Source organism: Pinus tabuliformis, chromosome Q, assembly GCF_031772625.1.
Source record: "Pinus tabuliformis cultivar Carrire ecotype Pingquan chromosome Q, CPIR1, whole genome shotgun sequence".
NCBI classification, from domain to species: domain Eukaryota; kingdom Viridiplantae; phylum Streptophyta; class Pinopsida; order Pinales; family Pinaceae; genus Pinus; species Pinus tabuliformis.
Genome location: NC_142296.1, coordinates 563,701,696 through 563,727,818, shown reverse-complemented (window position 1 = coordinate 563,727,818; position 26,123 = coordinate 563,701,696). Strand labels below are relative to the sequence as shown.

The window sequence follows — 26,123 nt, the reverse complement described above, 5'->3', positions numbered from 1 at the left end:
TCCAGTTTTCGAATTCCTCCCCTCTTTCAAGTTAGTGACTTGATTAAGTCAAAATCTCCTCCAATGATCAAAGGTTGATTCACTATGATTGGGCCAAGGTCATTTGTCGAGTGTATAAAACTAGCCTTATCCCTTTTGGAACGTTGGTCCATAGACGTTTGATAGATACCTTATTTCATAAGGTCCCATGAGTTGGAATTTCAAAGTGATGCTCTAGAGGATGCAAACATGTTTGATACAATCATTCCTTGAGGATTCTAGAAGGTGGCTAAACCTCCAACTTGTCATTGTGCATTAATTACCGCATGTGGACAGTTTCTCCATTTGCTAAAAAATATTTTGGTGATATATTTCCCAAAGCATTTCATTTCTTGTATCATCGCGAAGGAAGGGGCTTCTCCCACCATTAATTTATGAGGAGCCTATGCTTTCCTATGTAATTTGAGCACTGATATTCCAAGATATCACTTTCATTGAGAACCAAGTGTGGTGGGGAGTATACCTCCTATATCAACTGGATTCTACTTGAGTTAACCAACATTTCTCCTAATTCTTTTGAGATTTGTTTATTGGTTTTCCTTCCTTTCCTTTTTCTCTCTTTTGACTTTTTGGAGGAGTCTTTAAGAGGTCGAGATTGCACTCCTAATTGAGAGCTTGAAGGGGACATACCCGAGACTCTTTTGTGGGCTTGCTACCATGCTTTAAGATACACTTTGCTTGGAAGCTTGACTTGATGCTCTGGGATTACACTGGGGTCCTTTCTTTTCCATGCCTTAGCCATGTTCGTGAGATCTTGGACATTGAGATCCATGTATTATGTGATGCCCAACTTTTGTTTCCTCCTCTTGATCACTCATATTGATCTTATACCACAACTTTCCATACTATTTTATTTACATAATTTCATTTTGTATAGTTTTAAATTATTTATATTTAATTATATTATATTTATATTATTTTAAATAAATAATCTGTAACAATTAAATATACTATTTTAAATAGGTTAAAATAAATACTTACTCTTTAAATCATGACAACATAAGATGCTATTGGAAATCAAATTTATAATAACAGACCTTCCCTAGCAATTGAAAATACAATTTTTATGATCGTTTCTTTTAAATCACTTAATAAAAATATTTTTAATTTAATTTGAAATTGGGAAGCGCACTTATCAACCATTCAGCAAAGCCAAAGTCAATTCAACTTGGTTGCGATACAACATTAAGATGGAGTGGAAATCGAATACTTCTGGTACTGTTCAACTACGTTGGATGGAAATAAAATCGCAATTGGCCTCCATCAGCAAAATCGATAGCTTGTGAATTTGAAATATAAAATTCTTCTTTCTTCCACTCCACTCAGCAAAGTAGTCGTGTGAATTGTTCGACCGATACGAAAAGTCGTTTCAGCGGAATGCTAAAAAAGAAGAAGGAAGAAATCTCGATCCATTCGAACATAGAAAACCCAGAGACCGAGAAATAATAAAATATCAAATCTCCACAGTCGTTTACCGGTCCAGAGCTTAAAAGCTGTTCAAGATATCCCGCTCCTGGAAGTCGTTGACGGACTTCAATTTCGCCCAGGTGGAGCCCCCGCTGCGTATTCCACATCCATCTGTCTTTGGTCTACGACATGACACTAATTTTCCAAATTGCTTCAGAAAAATCTCCATTAAAACTCCACGAACGTTCTTTAATTTGGAGTGGACGCTGCTTTGCAAAAATCTTGGAGTCGATTCCACTGCTAAATTAAAGGAAAATCGAAGCCAGTCAATCTGGCTTTGCCGATTTGGAGGAGGCTCTTTGGCACCGGCGGCAGAAATATAACTTCCACTTCGTATATTGTTTTACAGCACGGGTCGCGGTCTCGGATGGCATGGAATGCCTTCCAGTATTGTTCGAGGCTGCGCATTTTAGGGTCTTTTATGATTTTGCTTGTGGCAGCCATTATCGGAGTCACCTACTATGCAGTGATTATTACAACTTACGGTCCTCAACTCTCGCGCGGCGGGTCTGACGCGATTGTAGCGTTCTTTATCGTTCTTGTCTTCCATATACTGGTAAGATTCTCGGCATTACACTCTCTGCTTTTGTAAATGTCGAAAATTAGGGTAATTTGTGGTTTCCTTAAATACATGGCGCGAATTTTCTAATCGACTTTATTAGATCCGGTGCCAAGGGAAACGTTTTTCTGGTGCTGTTAAGCTATTCACAGTGAATTTGATAAATGTAGTCCTTTCTTTGTAGTGATTGATGCTAGTGGAGGCCCAAAATTAGTTTTCTGGTATAATTGAGCAATTTAGGGCAAATTTAAATCAATCTAAGGCGAATTAAATGGCTTTGTAAGATCTTGTCTGGTCCAAACGAAATTTTGCTATTTGGTGGACCTGAGGAAATTTGAGAAAAATAGAGCAATATAGGGCAATTTAACTTAGCCGAACTACATATATTATTTTGATGAAAACTTTGCTTAAGTCCCGGGTCCCTTGAGCTCTATTTGGCAGTCCTTTCGATATGCATTCGTTTGGCAGCCTTTAGCATTCTTGACCTAATCTGGAGGGTCAGTGTACCCTGCAAGGCTATGCCACAGCAGCAGAGAAAATCTTATGGGCTAATATTTGCCAATTATTTAATTTTTCCATAGTCAGGAGTATTAGCGAAATCAAAATAAATAGTAGTTCAAATTCCAATAGGATCAAATTGTTTCATCTGAAAGAATTGCCGAATTTCGCTATAAAAATATAAAAAATCGTTAACAGTCTAAATTTTTCTACGAAATGCTTGCTAAATATTATAGTTTAAACTTTATATTTAAGAGATATAAAGATTCCCCAAGGCTTATACATTTAAAAGATTTTCCCTGGACAACAGCTCCTTGACATGGGCTCTACCTTACGTAAGTGACCCTTTTTGCGTTCCTCAAGATTTTCGCTGCATATCAGCTTATGTAAGTGGCCCTTAGGCTTCTTTGATTCATCTTTCCTTGGAAACATTTGAAATATTGCTTAGCCTGGTGAAAATGCCTAGCATTTATAGCTTGCATGAACATTTTGATTACATAGTAATTATGGGCTTAATTTATTGCTGATAGATTTTTTATGTTGAAAATCTCTGTCAAGAGTTTGTAGTACACCTTTGGGGGATGGACAATCCAACGTGGAACCTTCTTCAAGAAATCCTGTTATATGAAGATCGGAACCATCCATGTCTGCCATGTAACTGATTATTACAATGCTTGATGTACTGAAAATAAGTCAAACTTTTATGGATGCAAGGAAAGAAAAATCGATATATGGATCAGAAACAGAACAATGTTTCTGGATAGTTGAAAAGCATGTGCCTTCTGTTGTGAAATACAACTTGCTTTATATTACAAATTCATAAGATTAATACTCACAAATCTGTGTACGCAGGCCTTTATTTCTCTAATTTAAGTATTGCGTTTCAAGTTTTATGTTCAAGACACGAAGAGGGATTCATTCACGTCCAATGTGCACTACTGCCGCAAGACCACTGTATACAAAGAAGTTTTATGTTCAAGACACGAAGAGGGATTCATTCACGTCCAATGTGCACTACTGCCGCAAGACCACTGTATACAAAGAACTCCCGTTGATATCAATTCATGTTCTTCCAATATGCACCAAAGACCCATTTTTCTTGAATCTCATCTTCCTTTAATGATTTGTTTATATATTTTTGGCTAACATTTGGTGACACTTAGACAATTCCAAATAAATAACCCAAAGCTTATGGTTATTAAAGTGAAAACAAAGGAAACAGATAGATAATATAGATTGATAAACAAGAAAACAGGTCAGATTGTAGTTGAGAGTCACTGTGAATTACAAATGTCTAATACACTTTGTCACCCCTGAAAGGCATTGAAAATCAGAGGTTTAAGGTGCTACCGCCTAAAATAGCATCTGAGTGGAAAGCCCAACCATGGATGCTACCTTGGGGTAACAAATGGGAATTGTGCCACTGTCACCTCAACACAATTTCCCCTTCGTGTTTAGCCGGCTCTCCAAGGCCAGATGGGGTATCCCTAATCTATTAATAATGAAGCTTGAGTAAATCTTAATTAGTGACGTAACCGATGAGAGCAAAGATCTACTTCAGTATTTGAATTTGACAAAAGATATAGCAAAGCAAAGTTAAGGATTCCACAAATAAGTGATTCAATGCCTTAAAATGATACTTAAAGAGCATAAACCACATCTATCCACTTATATATATTATGAGTTAGAAACAAGTGGATTAGTGAGAAATCTGATTTATAAAGTATACAAGTAAGAGAATTCAGATTTGCAATAGCTTGATTATGTTATGAAACCAGCTCACAAAAAGATAGAAAATATAGATCAACGCCTTAGAAATAAGCCTCTTCGAGGGGGCAACCTCCTTTACATTACACAAATGAATAATTCTTGGATGATACAAATGACAAGACTTCCTTTCTATATATAGGAGTCTAAGGGGTCATAATATAATCAGAGCCAACATAACAATAATAATGTAAGGGCACAATAATAACAATAGTGGGCTTCTATGGGGCACAATAATAACAATATGGGGACTACATGGGCACAACAATATAATAAGAGGGTTGTACTAATAACAATAAGGGGTTACACTAGTAGTATATGGACCGAACATGCCCTTCTCCTTCAAAAAGTGTTGTCTTCAATGCTTGAGTAGTTTTTGACGCTTCTGTATAAAATTCTTGTCCTCCCATCTGGAATCTTTAGTGAGTAAGTTCTTCTACTTGATGAGATACTTTGAAATTGATCGATTTCGTAGCTGTCGGGTTCTTGTTTTTGTGACTGCTGCAGGTTCCAATATGATTTTTCCTTCCTCTTCAAGTTCTGGCAATATTGTTTGAACTGGGATCTTATGCAACTTTTGAATGAGTGACCACACTTCTTTGTTCTTTTTCCATTCATCCCTTGCTTCGTTTATCCAATCTGGTTGGATAATAGAAATAGCACAAAACATTGTTTCCACATCCTCATCCTTTTTTGAGAGGCATCTGTAACAACGTTTTTCTTCCCTTTTTTGTAGATGATTTCAAAGTCATAACCCAACATATTTGTGAACCATTTTTTTTGTTTTTCTAAAGATAATATTTGTTCTAAAAAGTATTTAAGACTATCATGATCCATTTTTACTTTGAAGTGTCTTCCCATTAGGTAAGGTCGCCATTTTTTAAGTGCATGTAATATTGCCAACATTTCCTTCTCATGAATAGCTTGCTTGAGATGTAGCCGTAAAAATACCGAATTGCCTACATCAAAACTTCTTTCACTGCGATGTTGATTTGCCTGTTGTTTCATTCGATTCTGTACCAAAGTGGAGTTATCTTTTAAAAATTGGAGAACTTGTTGTTGATGCTCGATGTGATCTTTCACTACTTGAATCTTTTTCTTCTTGATATGTCCTTCTATTTTGAGAGTTTGAGGAGTGGTAATTTCTTCCAATGCATTACAAGATATGGTCGGATTCATTTCTTGATGCTCGATGTGATATTTCACTTCTTGAACATTTTTCTTCTTAATATGTTCTTCTATCTTGATAGTTTGAGGAGTGGTAATTCCAACCAATGCATTACAAGATATGGTCGGATTCATTTCTTCTTTCTCGATGTGATCTTTCACTTCTTGAACCTTTTTCTTCTTGATATGTCCTATCTTGAGAGTTTGAGGAGTGGTAATTCTTGCCAAACAAGATATGGTCGGATTCATTTCTTCTTTCTCTAGGGTTGGTTCTTGGTTTATATCCTCTTTTTTTGATGTTTCTTGATCATTTTCTTCCTTCTCTTCACAATCAATGTAAAATAATTTATTCTTGGCACACTTATGACATTTAATGTATTTGTTATCACAATTGTAACAAAGTTTTTTTCTCTTTTTTCTTCCAATTGTTGTCGTGTAAACCTTGTGGAAGGCTAGGAGAAAAAAACACTTCCATAATTATAGTCGTGAGTGGTGGGATTCCTTGTTTCCATAATTTATTTTTCAATTTTTCTTGCCAACCTGAATGCCTTCTCCAATGAATCAGGTTCCCAAAGACGAACCTCATGTTGAATGTTATCATTTAAAGTCCCTATGAAGAAATCAATCCTTTGCTTCTCTGGAACATCATTTACCCTTATATTCAATGTTTGAAAGTCCTTAATGTGCTCTTCCATTAAACCCTTTTGTTCAAGATTTATCAATTGGCTAAAGAAGGAGTTACTCTTTGTATCCTCATAACGTGCTATCATTTCTTCTGTGAAAATTGACCAATTAACAAGTGCTTTACGAGAACAAATCCCTTTGTACCATAAAAATTGATTTGGTTCTAAATATAAAGATGCAATATGTACCTTTTGTAAAAGTTGAACCTCATGTAGATCAAAATATTGCTCCATCTATAGTATTCAATTTACCGGATCCTTGCCATCAAACTTACTCATATTGCCTTTTCTTGATTTTAAGAGCTCGATCTTGAAATGACTATAACTCTGTAATTTCGGATCTTCCAGTTCTGAAATCGCGACTTACAGTAGCCCTCTGCATCCTCTTTCCAATGCCACCAGTCTGATCGAAATTGGATTCTCCAAGAAAGAGTTATGCATAATCTCCCAAGATGACCGGATTATATACCTTTTCAGAAGAGCAAACTTGTATGAAGTGCCACGTGTCACTGTTTCGACCTTCGGATTTGAAAAATATACACAGAAAACTACAGTCCGTCCTCTTTCTGTAATTTCTTATGAAATTTCAATTTGATGCTCAGAGAGAAAGTTATGACGATTTTCCAGATGGAACAGATGTGCTAGAGAAGTAAGACTGCAACAGGACGAAAAACTAAGGTTACAGGTTGTTACAGAGGCTGTTCTCCATGGAAGGACGCAAAGGAGGGAGCTCCACTCCCTCCTATAAGCAGGCTGTGGCTAGCAGGGGCAAAAAACCAATGGAAAATGTTAGAGAGCCTTCAGAAGGAAGGAAAAGAAACAATGAAGAGGAACAGGAGGGAACTAAGTCAAGGGAGCATAATGGCACAAAGAAAAATGAGGAAGAAGACAAGGAGCAAGGAACAAAAGACAAAGCACACATGGGACCATGCAAACCCAAAGTGGCAGTAACACCCAGAGTCATTTTAAATGATCTTGCGCTGCAGGCGCACATGGACCACATGCAGACATATGCAATCATTTGTAAATTCATGGGTTTATGGCCCACTGAAAAAGCCTTACAAACGTGGATTATATACCACTGGAAACCAAAAGGCAACATTGACCTACACCTTGGGTCTAAGGGTTTCTTCACTGTGGTATTTGCAAATATTGAAGATAAGGATAGAGTGTTTGAAGGGGCCCTACTTTTATGCCTGCAGCAGGCCTCTATATGCGACCTTGGATTATGAATTTTGTTCTGGAACGCGAAACTTTTACATCGATCTCGGTTTGGGTAAGACTCTACTCTCTACCTCTTGATTACTGGCAAACGGAATCCCTATCCACCATAGGAAATAACTTAGGACGTTTTGTCAAAACTTCCGAGGCCACTAGAAAGGGAAAGTATACTTCCTTTGCTAGAATATGTGTGGAGATGGATCTCTTTGGAGCTCTGCCGGATGAGGTTATCTTGAAAGTATTTGATGAAGAATGGGTACAAACAGTAGATTATGAACATATTCCATTCAGATGTCGCAAATGCCACGAGCATGGGCACCTGTTCAGAGACTGCCCTCTCAGTAAAATAGAGAATAAAAGCAAAACTGACACAACGAAGGATTCAGAAAGCTTCTACAAGGTGGCACATAAAGGAAAAAGAGGCAAAAGAGGGCCAAAGACACATAAATCAGCAGGGCAACAAGCTAGCCAGAACAAGTTTCAAGTTCTCGAAGAGGACGAAGGTATAATAGAAACAGATCAGGCAAAGGAAGGAAGTCCAGTGGAGGGGGGAAAGAAGAAGATAGTGAACAAACACAAGATAATAACAAACAGAAAGAAACTATGATGAGTGATGCAGAACATGAGATGGACTATGAAATGACCCAAAGTGAGATGGAAATGGAGGACCATGAACTCCAGGAAATTCTCGAGAAAGAGAACCTAGATTTGGAAGGTTTCTTGAATCAAGGAACCGGAGAAGGGATAGACTCGTTACCTACAGAGGAGTTCAATAGAGTTCAGCAGCTGTTTATATGGAAAACCCAGACTAAAGGGGTGGAGAGACAAAGAAACAATGATAGGTAGGGCAACGAAGGAGTGAAAACAATGAAAACCACAGCAGGACTAGCACCCAGAAACCCAGGAAAGAAAAGAGGCAGAAAAAAGCAGAATGAGTTGTTGATGGAATGTGGAAAGCTAATGATAGATTCAGGTAAGATGAAAGACCTATCCAGTTACTCCTTTACTAATCTTTAATTATGAAGTTCACTTCTTGGAATATCAGGGGTCTAGGTAGTAAAAGAAAACAAAGATTACTGAGTAACAGAATGAAACAAGTAGCTCCGGATGTGATCTTCATCCAGGAAACTAAATGTTTCATTCAGAAAATAAAAGATATCCATAGTAAATGGCTCAATAGATTTGAGTTTCTGGAAGTCAAAGCAGAGAATATACCAGGAGGTATTCTCACTCTTTGGAACCCACAAAAAATTGGCTTATTAGATGCTGAGGCTTCTAGGGATTATTTATCTGTAGGCATTCAACCTGTGGGAGACAAGGAAACCTACTTGGTAACGAATGTTTATGGCCCCCAAAGAATGGATGATAAACTCAGATTTCTAAACCCTCTGGAGAATCTCAGAGACAGATATGCAAGAATACCCTGGATCTTGGGGGGTGATTTCAACATGATCAAATCACTTTCGGAGGAAAAAGGGGGAACTAGAGTTCTAGGCAAAGACTCTTTGGCATTTCAAGCCTTTATCGATAAGATGAAGCTTGTGGACATTGTAACGAGTAATGGTATCTGTACTTGGAACAATAAAAGAGGAGGGGAGTCTCAGGTGGCCTCAAAATTAGACAGATTCATAATTTCAGAGGATCTTATGCTCAATGACAAGGAAATGGTAGCAAGAGTTCTCCCCTTTGGAGGCTTAGATCACTGGCGTGTTCAACTAGAGGTTCAGGGCATTGGTACCCCCAGGAACAGACCTTTTAGATTTGAGAACATCTGGCTTTTCCACCCAGATTTCATCAGCAACATAGCCAAATGCTGGTCAGAAGATTTAAACATTCAGGGCTCCAGAATGTTCCTTCTTCAGAAAATACTAAAACACATCAAGCTCCGGCTTAAAGAATGGAACAAGAATGAATATGGCAATATTTTTGAGGAGAAAATAACTATTGAAGGTAAAATGCAGGAACTCAACCAAGCCCTTATCACGGAGGGCTTTGATAAAGTCCGAAGTGATCAAGCCACCAAATATCATCAAAACTGGGAGAATTTATGCAAACAAGAGGAAATATTTTGGAGACAAAAATCTAGAGTTCAGTGGCAAAAGGAAGGTGAACGTAATACTAGATTTTTCCACAAATCCACCATGGCGAATAGAGGTCATAATAGAATCTCTTTGAGCAAGGACGAAGGAGGAAATCTTCTCAATTCTCATGAAGAAATAGAAGCAGTTCTAGTTCAACACTTTCGAAACATAGTTCAGGAAACCTGTTATGATAGAGAACACTCCATCTGGGACTTCACTAAGCATATACCCAGGCTGGTGTCTAGAGAGGATAATGTCAACCTTTACAGGCCAATGACTGAAGAGGAGGTTAGTGGGGTACTCAAAGAAATGCAGAATGGTAAGGCGCCAGGCCCGGATGGTTTCAATGTTGATTTCTTCAAAGCTTGTTGGAATATTGTCAAACAAGACATTCTGCATGTAGTGGAAGACTCCAGAATGAACAGAACCATTTTGAAGGCTCTGAATACCTCTTTTATAGCCCTGATCCCTAAACAGGAGTTGGCTCAAACCCCTGATAGGTTCAGACCCATAGCTTTGTGCAATGTGGTTTACAAGATAATATCAAAAGTTGTAGCCAATAGACTCAAACCCCTCCTTCCTTCCCTAGTTTCGGGGGAACAATCTGGATATGTGGAAGGAAGGCAAATTCTTAATAACATCATTCAAGCACATGAAGTGGTGCACTCTCTTACTAGCAAGAGAAAGGCTGGAATGATCATGCAATTGGACATAGCCAAAGCTTATGATAAGCTGAATTGGATCTATATCAGGAAAGTTCTTATTGCTTTCGGGTTTGATCACAATTGGGTGAGATGGATCCTGGCTCTGGTTACTTCTTCCAGTTTTTCAATTCTGGTCAATGGTTCTCCTTCGGAGACTTTTATTCCTTCTAGAGGCCTTAGGCAGGGTGACCCACTCTCTCCCTTTCTCTTCATCCTCATGATGGAAGGACTGGGTCGGTCTATCAAGCATGCAAAAGACGTTGGTAAAATCAAAGGTCTCCAACTCTCTGACAATGGACAGGCCTTGACTCATCAACAATTTGTTGATGATACCATGCTGCAAGGAATACCCACAGTCAAAGAAGCTCTTGCGTATAAACAAATCCTCAGTGACTTTGCCATGGCTTCAGGTATGGAAGTTAATCTCTCCAAATCTAAGATTTTTTTTTTTTTTCAATACTAACATTGCTATCTAGAGGAACATATCTAGAATTCTGGGCTTTCAAAGAGATTCTCTCCCTTCAAAATATCTGGGAGTTCCTCTAACTGCTAAAGCGTTACACAAGAGCATCTGGGAGCTGGTGATTAATACATTGCAAGATAAAACCAGGAAATGGACTATGAGATCCTTAAACTTGCTCACAAAGGCTGTATTTCAATCAATCCCAGTCTTTATGCTTTCAGCTCTCCTAGCTCCTAAAGGAGTCTTGCATCAAATCAGAAACATACAAAGAGACTTTCTTTGGGGCAAGGGGGAAGAAAAGAAGAAACAGGCCTTAGTAGACTGGGAAAAAATCTGTAAACCCAAAAACCACGGGGGTCTTGGATTGGATGATCCTGAGATTCTAAGCAAGGTTTTAGGGGCAAAATTATGGTGGCGCTGGATAAAAGAATCAGAGGCACATTGGGCTATCATTTGGAAAGAAAAATATGTTAGCTCTTGGCAAGATAATGACCGCATAAGGATGGATGGTAATATAAGGGGATCACACATTTGGAATAAAGCCTGGGAAAACAGAGGCTTAATTCAAGATAACAACTTCTGGGAAATTAGAGAGGGAGACTTAGCTTTATTCTGGGAGGACAGATGGAAACAAGAACCTATTCTGTTAAAGGAGGATTTGGAGGACCTCAAAGCAGAGACAGGGAGGACAGATGGCAACAAGAACCTATTCTGTTAAAGGAGGATTTGGAGGGCCTCAAAGCAGAGACAGATACTAAGGGGCTTACCAAGGTTAAGGAATTTTGGGATCAAAACAATAGTATAGGGAAATGGAGAAATTGGAGGAAATTTGATTTCAGAAATGACAGTCCCCTGAAAGCTAAGGCTGAGAGACTAATGAAAGTGTTAGAACAAAGGAAAATTCTAGTTTCAGGGGGGCATGACCAGCTGAGATGGGGCAACAATAATGAGGGGACCTTTAATCTCAAGGAAGCTAAACTCATACTCCTTGAACTAGATTCCCATGCTCCAGATAGGATTTGGCAAAACCTATGGAGGCATCAAGGTTGGATGAAAATTAAACTTTTCATGTGGTTGGTTCTACACAGGAAAATTTTGACCTGGGATAATATTCGGAAGAGGGGTGTCCTGGGGCCTTCCAGATGCCAGCTCTGTGAAGCTCAAGAGGAAACAATGGAGCACCTTCTCAACAACTGCATTTTCACTTCCAAATTATGGGATTCTTTTGCCTCTATCTTCCAACAGTCTGACAGAGACATTGGGAGTATTATCAATACCCTTATCAACTGGAGAAGGAACTTTTTGGATAATGAAGTTCTGAGTTCAGCTTGGGCCCTTACACCAAGCTTCATTATTTGGAATGTTTGGAAAGAAAGGAACAATAGAATCTTCAAGAATGTTAAGAAATCTTCCCATTGCCTTTATGATCTGATCCTAAAACAGCTTAAGGAGACGGTTGGCACTATAGTTCGAAATCTCCCTACGAATCCACCTTTTGCAACAGATTTGAGGATTCTCTGTCAGCTAGAGTTGCAGGGACTTATTCCTCAGGGCTTGGTTAGGAAAGTTTCAATTTTGGATCTTGAGCTAGATTTTTGGCATCCTCCCCCTAAGGGTTTTTTGAAATTCAACATTGATGGTGCTTCTAAAGGTAATCCGGGCACGACCGGCCATGGAGGGGTGTTAAGGGATGAAAACGGAAGTATTCTGTTTATCTTCCATTGCCATTTAGGAAGAGCCACCAACAACATGGCGGAGTTAATGGCTATGGAGCAATGTCTAGAGTTCCTGGTTCAGGAAAACTGCCAAAATGTGATCATTGAAGCTGATTCAGAGTTAATCATTAACTCGGTCAAGAGAATCAGCTGGGGAACGAAACCGGAAAAAGCCTCAAGAAACTGGAGGCTGATCCAGGTCTTTCAATGGATTCACAGTCACCTCCAGTGCCTGAGAATAGTCAGTTTTGCACATGTGCGAAGAATGGCCAATAAACTGGTAGATTTTCTAGCCAATCAAGGAGTGATTTGCACAGATAATAGGGTGGCGACGAACTGGCAAGAGCTACCTCATAATAGATTAAAAGCGAAGTGTCAAGACCAAGCAGATGAAGATAAGACAGTGTTTCTGAAAAGAGCCATGGAGGCGGGTACAGATGACTAGCAGTTTTTTGTTTAGTGGTTTGCTCACAGTCGGGTCTTTTGAGGGTTGCTTGCAGTGGTCAACCTTCGATTCCCAGGTTAATATGTTCACTGCAGTTTCCAGTTGCAACAGCGAGGATGATTTGGTTTTTTGGATAACAGGCAGGATGGCGGCTGCTTCAAATCATATCGGAGAAGGAAGGGTAGACGTAGCAAGCGGTTGGGAGCCGGAAACTCTCGGAGGTCGCGATACCAGGGGTTTTTCCTCTTTGTTCGCTTTACCGCGGCCTGAGCGGTTTTCCGGTGATCGCAACCCTAACAACCAGGAAGCAGTTTTTCCTTTACGGGAGCGATTCCACTCAGCATGCTCCACGTGGCAGTGGGGTCGGGAGGAATACCGCCCTCATTGCAAGCTATTATTTGCGAATGTAGGTGGGTGCGAAATTATTCTCAACTGTTGGATCTTGCAAAGCAGATCTACTAATGAGATTGATCGAGCTTGTTGGTGGGTCCTTATGGTAAACGGCGTGCTGCTTATCATAGCGATTTTAGCCATAGACGTTGGATTGAGCAGATAGGTTTGATGGTCGAGATTAAAGAAGCAAGTTAGGAATTGGCAGGAAGCATTTGTCCTTGGTGTGAAGAGGCTTATCACTCTGGCCACTGATTCGCGGATTAGGGAGTTGTGCGGATATGAAAACTTTATGGTATTGGCACTTTTGTTTCTTTTCGGGTTCGAATCTAGACTCTTGTATTTTTCTTTAGAGAGTTGTAAGGTTTGGTTGTAGGGGGCGAGGCTTTTGCCTTGGGCCCGGTTACAGGTTTTGCTGGGTTCTTTCCTTGGTCTACGACCCTGTGAGATTTGTTGTATTTTATGTACTTTATTTGATGGTTAATGAAATTGAAGGTCCGACTCTTGCATTAGCAGAAAAAAGAAAGTTATGACGATTTTCCTAAGATGACCTGTTTGGAATGAAATTCGGGGGTCTGCAAAAACCCTAACTTCCTCATATTATATCTTCGAAAATATAGCGAGACAGGATCTGAGATTCGGAGCCAAGGTTCAGACTGATTTCCTCTCAAATGGATTTTGTTTTTAGCTTCTGAAACTTCATAGCGAAAGAGTTATAGCGCAAATTCTACGATGACCTGTTGTAGGTGAAATTGTGGAGCTTGCAAAAACCCTAACTTCCTCAGATCATATCTCCGAAACTATAGCAAGAAAAACTCTGAAATTTGGACCTGAGGTTTAGTGTGATTTAGTCTCAAATGTTTTTTTCTTTTTAGCCTCTGAAACTTTGCAGAAAAAAGTTATAGCGAAAATTCCATGATGACCTGTTTGGAGTAGTGAAACCCTAGAATCCAAAGCTCTGATACCAAATGTTATGAAACTAGCTCACAAAAAGATAAAAAGATAGATCAATGCCTTAGAAATAAGCCTTTTCGAGGGGGCGACCTCCATTACATTACACAAATGAATAATTCTTGGATGATACAAATGACAAGACCTCCTTTCTATATATAGGAATTTAAGGGGTCATAATATAATCAGAGCCGACATAACAATAATAATGTAAGGGCACAATAATAACAATAGTGGGCTTCTATGGGGCACAATAATAACAATATGGGGACCACATGGGCACAACAATATAATAAGGGGGTTGTACTAATAACAATAAGGGGTTACACTAGTAGTATAGGGACTTAACAGATTAACATCCCAAGATAATAACTACTTGGAAGAAGTAACTAGGAAAGAAACAACTCTAAGCTAAAAGAAACCACAATACATGTAATTGTTCAATACCAATTGATCTAACATGATTCAATTTTGCAGAGCAGATCAATTATGTGCTTGATTGAGGGCAAGTTGAAGGTGAAATTTGGACTGTCCTTAACCTTAAAATCTGTTTTATGAGTGATTTGCAGAATTCCATATTTGAGATTAGATAAATATCAACCTAAGAGATAGATTATCAACCTTAAAGCAAGACGTTATAGATTGTGACGTAGGGTTTTAAAATGTGCATTAAAATACCAACCAAATTTGCTTTGAATCAAGTCTACAGTAAGTAAACCAATCTAAATAACAAAAAATTGAATTACAAGGTAAATTTAGCTTAGGGTTTATCAAGATTGGCTCGGAATTTATTGAGAAAATCTTCAAGTGTGATATATGCAAGTAATACCAACTTATTTCACAAGTAGAAAAGAAGATAAGACTCAACAAAACCTTCTAGTATATGAAATTAATGCTGAGGCTAGTGCTAGATATTCTTTATATGCATTAATCCTTAGACTTAGGGTTCATGTAAATTTATTTTGCAATTTCCAGATTTACATAAATGATGAAAACATTCCATAGAATGATAAATAAACTTTAAGATACACAATTCCAAGGGGCCAATTTGCTTGTTAGAGTATTAAGATAGAAAATTAAAGATCAAACCCTAACATAAGCTAGTTTAGAAAATGACATAGGCAATCAACTTAATTCTAGAGTAAAAAATAAATCTATATTGTACGATTTTCACTGCTTTTGTCCCTAGAGTTCTTTGCAAACAAAAAAGTGAGGAGATTTTGGTGTTTTGTAAATTTTGTTGGTTGGTGGGAGAAGTTGAATGCCTTATCCAACTAGGGCTTATGGGGTCAAGAAGAAAAAACTTCTTCAAATTTGGCATATTTTATCTAAGGGTTAAGAAGAGGAGACTAGAACCAAAGGACAAGATAGTCTCCTATCCAATCAAGATAAACAATGAAGACCAAGAATCTACAAGCCTTGAGGACCTTCACCAACAAAATAACTATAGCTTGGTAAATGTACTTAATACCCTTACCAGGGTTCCTAAATGGATAAGCAAAGCAAGGAATCAAATAATTATCAAGTTAACAAAGGAAGAAGGAGAGGAGTTACAAGTGATAGATTTTACCCTTAAATGGATCGACCATGTTAGCTTCTAGAAGAATTGAGCAATTACAATCAATCTTTATGCATCAAATAGAAACCAAGATAGAAGAGCTTCAATACTTGACACAAAAATATCTTAGTAGGTAGATATTCAACAAATTTGCGTTCTCAATAGCCAACAATAACTAGAAGTGTGAGTGGGGGACTCTTTTGTAGAGGAGGTTTCAACATCATGCTTATTACAATCATATTTTCATCTCTTTAGATCTATAGCCTAGGAGATATCTCAAAGGACTAGTCTTTCAACTAACTATGCCACATGTATAGTATTCCCCAAGAGAGGGAGTTACCCTACCAAAATGGTCTATGTGAGGTTAAGGGAGCCCAACGCCCCTTTATAATGCAAGGTAACCTCCTCAAAATGCCTCTCCAATGAAGATAGATCCATCAAATGTGAAAACGACTATGCTGAAGATGAGGATGACCCACATGTGTGGCATGTGGGAGGCTCAAAGAGGGGGTGACTCACCTAAAATTAGCTTCAAGGGACAACTAACTAACATTGGGACAGTTGTATGGTACTTAGCAGCAAATACACCAAGCATGCAATGTTACAGCTAGCATGCAAGGGACAGCTAGCATGCAAAGGACAAGAAGCATGCTAGGGACAACAAGCAAGCAAGATGCAGCTAGCACATAGGTCAATATAGCAACATGGTGCAACAATGGTACATAATGCAGTACAATGATGGGTACAATCATGACTCATGATTAATGAAGCATGATGAGATGCAACATAGTGATGATGGGTGCAGCATGGTGCAGCACGGTGAGGTGTAGCATGATGACAAAATGCAACACAACGATAGGTGAAGGAGTCACCTTGGAGAATCAGTTGAAGCACAAGTCTTCAACTGATCTCATTTATCATCTTCTTAGAGATGATCTATGCTCTTATCTAGATAAGTCAAAGTGTTGACTTCTGTTGTAAACGTACTATCTCTCTCTCTTTGCTGATCTATTGAAGAACATATAAGAAGAATTGATCAAGGGTTACCCCACATTGGGGTTTGTCCCTGGCTAGCGCCACATCTTGTGTCCTCTTGTATTGGCTTGTCTTCTGCGATTTATGTTTATGTTCTATCTGAAGTTTACTTTAATGCTGATGTGATTGCCAATTTGGAAAAGATATTGAGCTAACTATGAAAATTGAAATAAATTGCTCTAAGCATAGAACATACCTAAAATTTAACATGGTATCAGAGTTGAGGTGAAGACAATGCCCAAGCAAGAGTGAAAGAGCAATCACCGAAGACAGTTGGGAAAGGACAAAAGGATCAGTGGATTCCTCATCCCTCTTCAGATTCACCAAGGGTGAAGTCGAAGCAAAGAATATTATCAGAATGGCGTAACAGAAGTTTCTAATGGCCTACCTAAAGATCACTTCAATGGGAAGTCCGGATCTAAGGGTGGAAGGAAAGGCAAATGCCTTGGTTGTAATAAGTTCGGCCATTATGCGAAGGAGTGTCTAAGGTAGGGACACATCACTTGATGATGATAATAATCATTCCAGAGACATCTTCAATGATCAGAGTAATGACAGGGAATGCAGGTCATCAAGGAAATGGCCGACTCTTCAGAGAAAGCAAGGAACCCCAGGTATGAAGAATCAAATATTGTTTTTGATTAGATAAAGAAGCGTTATCTTGTATTGACCCTCTCCTTCAGATTCTTTGGGAATCTGGCTTATTGATTGTAGTGCTTCAAGGCACTTCATCGGATAGAAGGGTGCACTCTCTAATTTGGTAGAGATGGAAACAACCGTGGGATTATACTTGGAGTCGATGCCACCTATCTCGGAAAGGGTGTAGGGAATGTTACCCCTCAATTGAATGAGGGTAACTCTATTCATTTACAAGAATCTCTTTTATGTACCTAATCGCAAGAAGAACCTGGTGTCCATCTTGGAAATGGAAGTCAAAGGTTTCAGGGTGGCATTCATCGATGGAAAGGTACGTGTTAAAAAATAGAATTTTCAAAGATGCTTTTTCTCATGGGTTCAGGGTTGGCAATTTGTATCAAGTTGCAGGATGGTCCATTGGGGATCATGTCAATTGACATATCGCATCTATAACACCGGAGGTCTACCTACGGGGCCCTGCTTGATGTGAGTTAGATTGTGATAGGGATGCCTGAATTCAAGAAGAGCATGAAGGTACATGTCTGAGATGTACCGAAGGAAAATCTTATAAGGGGACCATTCCCCTCATGCAACAGGTCCATAGGTTTGGAACAACCAGAGGAGTTTGATATTCATGAGCGGGAATCTCGTGTATACAGGTGGAAGAAAACCCTCTATGGCTTGAAGCAAAACACCCCGGGCGTAGTATGAGAGGATTGATAGCTGTCAGAAGAAGTTGAGATTCACTAAGATTGAAGCCGATCCAAACCATTGTTTGAAGGTTGTGGATGATAGACCTATCATACCAGCACCTTCTGAGGACGACCTATTTCAAACAGGTGCAGACCCTCTCACTTGCAGAAGTAAGAGGGAGTTGGATTCCGAATGTGGAATGGTAAACTGCAAGCCCGTGACTACCTCGAGGATCTTAACTTTCAGAAGTTATATGGTGATGATGTCAGACCAGATTTGGGAAATGCCTCTGAGTTCCATAAACTCATTTGGATTGATGTTCTTGGTGAACTTCTGTCCGGACATATGTTTTGCGGTTAGCATGGTGAGCTCATATTTGGTTGAGCCTCACTGGATTGGTGCTAAGAATCTTTTGAGATATCTTTGGGGCACAGTCTCTCATGGATTGAGATACACTACCGGAAATATGAAACTGCATGATTATTTGAATGTTGACTGGGCAGGCAGTGTGGAGGATCACTAGGAGCACTTCTCAGTGCTGGTTCTCTTTGGATTCTGCTTCGATATCATGGATGAGCAAGAAGCAGAAGTCGGTTGCTATTAGCACTGTCGAGACCGAATAAATAGCTACGAGTATGATCTTGTGTGAAGCTGCATGGTTGCAGAAGCTCTTAAGTGAGTTGTTTGTACACATGATGAATACCATTGTGATTCTCTGTGACAACCACAGGGGGGATTCGATTATTGAGGAATCCCGTATTCGATGATTGCTCCAACAAATAGACATCAGATATTGCCTTATCTGGGATATGGTAAGTCAATGAGTGAGGAGGCTCCATCGCATTGACATTGATGTACAGGTCGCAAACATTTTGTCAAAGCCCCGGGGAAAGGTCAAATGTGTGACTTTCCCGAACGACTTGGAGTCGTTGAGAGACCTTCTTATAAGGGTCTTGCATTTTGCATGCATTGAGCTCTGGGGGGCTTGGGGTACTTACTGGAGCAACATACGACCACAGGGTGACTCACCCTCCCCTGGTGGTGCGCTAGGAACAGGATGATTAGTTCTCTTGTGGGTCGGGATGATTAGTTCTCTCGTGGCAACTGTGGAACAGGATGATTAGTTCTCTTGTGGGCCGGGATGATTAGTTCTCCCGTGGCAACTGTGAAACAAGATGATTAGTTCTCCCGTGGCAACTGTGGAACAGGATGATTAGTTCTCCTGTGGGCCGGGATGATTAGTTCTCCTGTGGCAACTATGAAACAGGATGATTAATTCTCCTGTGGGCCGGGATGATTAGTTCTCCCGTGGCAGCTGTGAAACAGGATGATTAGTTCTCCTGTGGGCCGGGATGATTAGTTTTCCTGTGGCAACTGTGGAACAGGATGATTAGTTCTCCTGTGGGTCGGGATGATTAGTTCTCCCTTGGCGACTTTGGGGCAAGATGATTCGTTCTCCTGTGGGCCGGGATGATTAGTTCTCCCATGGTGACTTTGGGGTAGGATGATTCGTTCTCCTATGGATAGGATGATTAGTTCTCCTGTTGAGGCATCCTACCCATGCAGTCTGGGACTCATGGGAAGTACTTCTCATCTGATCAATGAGCAGGGAAATGGGGTTAGGGACCATAGTAGTACTATCTGGGATCAGTTTCATTGATCCCAAATCAATGGAGGTCATCCTAGCATAGGGAGTACGATAGATACATCGATGCGTCCATCAATAGTACTACTATGAGTGGTTTGAGACACTCTCGTGATATTGATCTGGGATCAATAAAACTGATTTCGGGCCAGTAAGAGTGATGTGACACACTCTCATCAAATGAAACTGACTTCGGGTCAATAGAGAATGGTATGAGACATTCTCGACCAATTCTTCTTCTTCATGGTTCAGCAGAGCAGAGCAATGTAGGGCATTGATGGCAGAGATAGTACATTCGGACATATCGATTAGCGGATGGAGTTCTCCCTAGTTGAGAGGGAGTGTTAAAATTGGCAACTGGGGCCAAACTCCATGTGGGTCATCTTATTAATGGAAGCCGATATTTTTCTTGGATCCCTCTCATCGAGAGGTGTAGGATTGATCTAAAGATCATCTGATTCCGATAAGTATTCATGGAGATATGAATTTATTTGTGTTATGCGACAATTCGTCAAGGTTGGCCAACAACCAAATAAACCCCACTTGTGCTCAACGTTTTAGTATAAATAGAGGTGGCTTTCAAGTCATTTCAACACACTTGGGATCTCTTCCTCTCTACTTGTCTTTGGGTTTCAGTGGGAGGAGAGATCCGAAGGGATAACGCTGCCCTAATCCAGAGGGCAGAAGCCGGAATTGCCCGGAAAAGCCGAAACTGCCGGAACTACCAGGAAAAGCTGGAATTGCCGGAATTGCTGGAACTGCCGGGAAAAGCCGGAATTGACGGAATTGCCGGGAATTTCCGGAATTGTGGGAATTGCCGAGAATAGCCGGAATTGCCGGAACAGCCAGGAAAGCTGATGCAGAGGGCAGAAGTCGGAATTGCCGGGAAAAGTCGGAACTGTCAAGAATAGCCGGAACTGCTGGAATTGCTGGGAACAGCTGCAATTGCCGAAACAACCAGAGCATCTGTCTCCAAAGGAGAGCAGCATGCAAGGGACAACTAACTAACATTGGGACAGTTGTATGGTACTTAGCAACAAATACACCAAGCATGCAATGTTACAACTAGCATGCAAGGGACAGCTAGCATGCAACAACAAGCATGCAAAGGACAACAAGCATGCTAGGGACAACAAGCAAGCTAGGGACAACAAGCAAGCAAGATGCAGCCATCACATAGGTCAGTATGGCAACATGGTGCAGCAATGGCACATAATGCAGTATAGTGATGGGTACAGTCATGATTAATGAAGCATGATGAGATGCAACATAGTGATGATGGGTGTAGCATGGTGTAGCACGGTGAGGTGTAGCATGATGACGAAATGCAGCACAACGATAGGTGAAGGAGTCACCTTGGAGAATCAGTTGAAGCAACAGGTATTCAACTGATCTCATGTATCATCTTCTTAGAAATGATCTATGCTCTTATCTAGATAAGTCAAAGTGTTGACTTCTGTTGTAAACGTACTATCTCTCTCTCTTTGTTGAACTATTGAAGAACATATAAGAAGAATTGATCAAGGGTTTCCCCACATTAGGGTTTGTCCCTGGCTAGCGCCACATCTTGTGTCCTCTTGTCTTGGTTTGTCTTTTGCGATTTATGTTCATGTTCTATCTGCAATTTACTTTAATGCTAATGTGATTGCCAATCTGGAAAAGATATTGAGCTAACTGTGAAAATTTAAATAATTTGCTCTAAGCATAGAACATACCTAAAATTTAACAAGATACAATGACAAACTTCGTTGCAACTTCGATGTGGTATCTTGTCCTGCTGGTTCTTCGTTCCTGTACAACTCACTAGTAGTGCCTTAGTCCATCAAGGCCACTACACATCGAGACTCCAAGAGGGTTGCCACCTAACAATGCTGCAAGTCACTTATGTAGCATGTACACGGGTTGATCAAATTGCTCTCTGGGTAGGCCTAATTACCGAGCTCCAATCTGCCTTCTAGTAGCCACTTTCGTCCATCAAAGAGCTACTCTCTAGGCTGCAATACTTCACCCAATAACACACCAACAACATCTTTTTTGTCTGCTGCTCTAGGGCTACTTTGGGTAGCCAACACACTGCCCTCCAATCAGATCAATGGTACCCAATCAATCACTGTAGAATCTGCACTGATGAAGGCTTATGGTCACGCAAACAAGCCTTCAAATTGGCTCCCACAGGCTGCTAGATAATCTAATCCAAACTGGTCATTTCTTGACCCAACGTTCCTCCACAAAACATTGTTGTCCTCTATGTTTGCATACTGCTGTTTGTGACAATCATGGTTAGGGCACTTGCTGTAGTCCTTAACTCTTTTGACAATCCCCAAACAACCTTCTAATCAACTGCGGCATACCCTTGAGGGAGTCCTCCTTGCTGCGTTGTTATCTAGGGCATACACCAACCTCTTAGCATGCCTTACGTAAGCCCCTGCTGTGGTGCTATGGCCTACAACCTAGCACACAGTAGTCCTGTAGCAAACAAGCCTAAACAACAATGTATTGCCTCCCAGCTCCTCGGCCTAGTAGCCCAACACCTCGGCCTTAGAACAACTCCTCGGACTAGTCTTTTTAGCCCTCAACCAACCCTTAGACAGTCCACAATCATGCCCAGAACTTCGGCCTTCAAACAGACCTCTCCCACGCTGCTCCTCAACCTCCACTTCAGACTTATCCCTGTGAAAATTCCTAAACCCGTAATCCCTACTACAACAAACTAATGTTACTTCTCCTCCTTGTTAATCTATACAAGTTATTTACTGTGTTCTAAGGTAAATATCGAAGTAAATACAACTACAACATTCACAATTTAAAATGATATGCCGAAACAAGAAACTAAATAGGAAATAGATACAACACAATGACACTGTTATTTTTGGACAAAAGTCCTCGGAAAAACTCAATGTGGGAAAACCAGTGCAACAATTCTGAGGGTTTTTATTATTAAGCAGTAGTTGTTTTTGAATACAAACTCTGGATGCCTTGTTGGCTATCCAGTACAGAGAATATCACTCGGCAGAAGAAATTAGTGAGATTATCTCACTCTACACTGTAAGTCTCGGCTGATCCGGTAGTTGACCCAACGAGTCCCTAGCTACCTCTGCACTGCCCTTACTCAGTCACTGCACGGGCATGCGTCATCGCCTTTGAGGCACTGCATCACCTCTTTTCTGGATCGATTTGCTCTCAGGAGCTTCGACTTCAACTCTCTCGGCTTAGAACGTCAAACCCCCAGCAAAATTTTGGACTTCTGCTTGGAAGGCACTGCGCTGCTTTGCGTGAGCCCTTCCTGGCTTTGCGTCACCCTCACTGGGCACTGCGCTGCCTCCTCTGCGTCTTTCTCTGCCTCTTGGCTGCGTAATCTTGGCTTAGGAGAAGATTCTTCAACCAAAAACTATCTCTGCCCCTCTTTGCGTGATCACCAGGAAATCACTGCACTGCTCTAGCTTCAGCAATTCGATCTGACTGATCAACTCTTCGTGTGTTCTCCAAGTTGCCATCAAGCCTTCTCTTATAATCCTCTCGTTGATCAATCAACGACCTAGATTAGATTTTAATCAATGGATAGGATCATATTGACTTGATCTCTACCTTCTTCTAGAAATTACACCCACAGTTTAGATTAATACCCATTAATTATTTTAATTTCCTAAGTTTAGACTTAGGGACCCATTAAAAATAATTAATTATTTTAATAAAACTGTCTCCGAGTGGAATTTCCCAAAATGATTTCTGGGTATTGGACAATGCATGTGTCTAAGCCTCCCTGCAAATTTTGAGACTTGGAGCACATCCGATGCTACTAGAAATCAACACTCCCTCTTAGCGAGGAATGTGCTCTAACAATGCAATCTGCTAAAGCATCACTCTGTTTTGTAACATCTCCTTCTACGCTATTGATGTCTGACATCCTATCCACCAAATACTGCGCAAATGCTGCATTTGTACTGCTGCTGACCCTGCCATTGTCAACACTGCATTCGTACTGCAACTCCCTCTCAATTCTGCATCCTTGCTGCTGCTGGTACTGCCACTGCCAACTGCATCTGCACTGCAACCTTCTCCAACCGTTGCTTCTACTGCGTCAACGGAAAGAAATCCCGAAAGTTTGACTGTTGCTAGTCTCTACGATGACCCTTTGAAGCCTCTGCGTTGCTGTTGACCTCTGCTCTGTGCCATCTGCACTGCTGCCAACTCTGCTCTGCACTACTCAGTTTCTGGCGCTACTAGCCACTGCAACTGTCACTCCTACACTCCTCTGCATCAACTGGCCCAGTCCATCCTGCTACCTCTGTTTTGGGCTCCCGTAGCAAGGAATTGATCCGAGAGGTGGGCTCCTCAAGGATCCTGCCCATCTGTAGCTCTTTCGAACTACAACTCTAAATCAGCCCACCTCCCTCCTGGAGGTATCTTGGCTATCATGGCAAACTCTTCTTCCTCGATCTTCACGGCTACAACCTTCGGATCATGCTTCTCATCTTTTCCCTTCTTCTTGAGAGGACACTGTGTTGCGTAGTGACCGAATTCACCACACCTGAAGCATTTGATCTGCGAGATGTCCTTCTTTCGCCTCCGCTGCTCCTGCCGCCCCTTGGATGCGAGGGCTGCATTTTCTTCCTCCTCCTTGGGCTTCAACCCATTGCTGTTGCTTTTGTCAAGTTTACACTTGACCAAGTCCCTCCTCAGCCCTTCTTGCTTAAGAGTTGCCCACATTTCATCCCAGGTTGGCAAAGTTGCCCTGCCCAGAATGCTCTAGACAAAGACTTGCCACTCCTCTGAGACTAAGTTGAGGGCCATTCTAACCATCTCGGAACCCTGAGGTGTTGACCCCACAACTGCTAACTCATCTCGGCTCTCCTAAAGCTTCGTGAGGAACAGATCAATGCGTTCCCCCTTCTGCATATTTGTAGATCTCATCTTTTGCTCAAGGTACATCTTCCGTTGCTCGGAAGATCCCTGATACATCGTAGACAATGCATCCCACATCTTCTTGGCCGTGTTTCTGCTAGTTATGTGACAGACTATATGATCTTTCACTATGTCGAGGATCATTCTTTTTGTCTTCGCCATTTCTCCCTTGTACTTCTTGAGCAGATCTGGATCCGCGGGCTCAGCCACCACGCTGTCGACATAGAATTTGAGAAAATGCTCATCCTGAAGGCACGACATCCTTGCCTTCCAGATCACATAGTTGGATGCCCCATCCAACCTGTCCCGATCTCTCAGTCCATTGGCTGCCATCTTTGCCAAACAGAAAGTCGAATGACCTCCTCTCTCCTCTGCGTTGCTGCTGGGCTAGCCTATGCACTCCTTGTTGGAGTCAGTAGATCTGCTGCCCCTTGCTGCTACTCAGCTCGTGAGAATTCAAATTCCTTGGCTAGGAATTCTCTGAGGAAGAAATTCCCTCAACTGTGTCTCACTTTTCCCTCCGACGTTTTTTTTGCCCAGTAACTGCCTGCAGAAAACTGCGTCCCACCAGAAAGAAAACCCTTCTTCGCTGGATCTGCTGCGCTGCTCCCTCTGACGTTGGCAAACTTGGATTTGGAAGTCTTACCTCTTTGTCAACTCACTCAGAGAGAGACTTACCTCGGAAATCTTTGCCCTCTGGTCTGGACTGCGCAATCCTTCTTGGGATTCAAATAGCTGCCTTTGCAGGAATTTCGAATTCCCTTCTTCCTTTAGCGTTGGGTCTTCTAGCTCTGTTCTTCTTGCTTCACCTGCAGCTCTGATACCATGTGAAAATTCGTAAACCCGAAATCCCTACTGCAGCAAACTGATGTTACTTCTCCTCTTTGTTAATCCATACAAGTTATTTACTGTGTTCTATGGTAAATATCGAAGTAAATACAACTGCAACATTCACTATTTAAAATAATATGCCGAAACAAGAAACTAAACAGGAAATAGATACAAGATTATGACACCGTTATTTTTGGACAAAAGTCTCCGGAAAAACCCAATGTGGGAAAACCGGTGCAACAGTTCCGAGGGTTTTTATTACTAAGTAGTAGTTATTTTTGAATACAAACTCTGGATGCCTCGCCGGCTATCCAGTACAAAGAATATCACTCGGCAGAAGAAATTAGTGAGATTACCTCACTCTACACTGCAAGTCTCGGCTGATCCGACAGTTGAACCAACCAGTCCTCGACTACCTCTGCGCTCCCCCTGCGCAGTCATTGCGTGGGCCTGCGTCACTGCCTTTGAGGCATTGTGTCACCTCTTCGCTGGATCAATTTTCTCTCAGGAGCTTCAACTTCAGCCCTCCCAGCTTAGAACGTCAAACCCCCAACAAAATCTCGAACTTCTGCTTGGAAGGCACTGCGCTGCTCTGCGTCACCCTCACTGGGCACTGCACTGCTTCCTCTGCGTCTTTCTCTGCCTCTCTGCTGCAAAATCTTGGCTCAGGAGA

At 41.0% G+C, this 26,123-nt stretch overlaps 1 protein-coding gene across 3 annotated transcripts in view; it reads left to right on the top strand.

Annotated features, from left to right (window-relative positions):
- The first annotated feature begins 1,208 nt into the window (after nucleotides 1-1,208).
- LOC149220687 (putative protein S-acyltransferase 14) overlaps nucleotides 1,209-26,123 on the top strand; it is a 184,482-nt gene continuing 159,567 nt past the window's right edge. Inside the window, exons 1-2 of one of the 3 annotated variants that reach the window (XM_089384869.1) lie at nucleotides 1,936-2,062; nucleotides 3,416-3,596. In XM_089384869.1, the coding sequence (XP_089240995.1) occupies nucleotides 3,456-3,596 (141 nt within the window). In that variant the 5' untranslated portion in view covers nucleotides 1,936-2,062; nucleotides 3,416-3,455. Of the gene's footprint in view, nucleotides 2,063-3,415; nucleotides 3,597-26,123 lie in introns of all 3 variants that reach the window. The other 2 variants (XM_089384868.1, XM_089384870.1) reach the window with 2 other exon arrangements.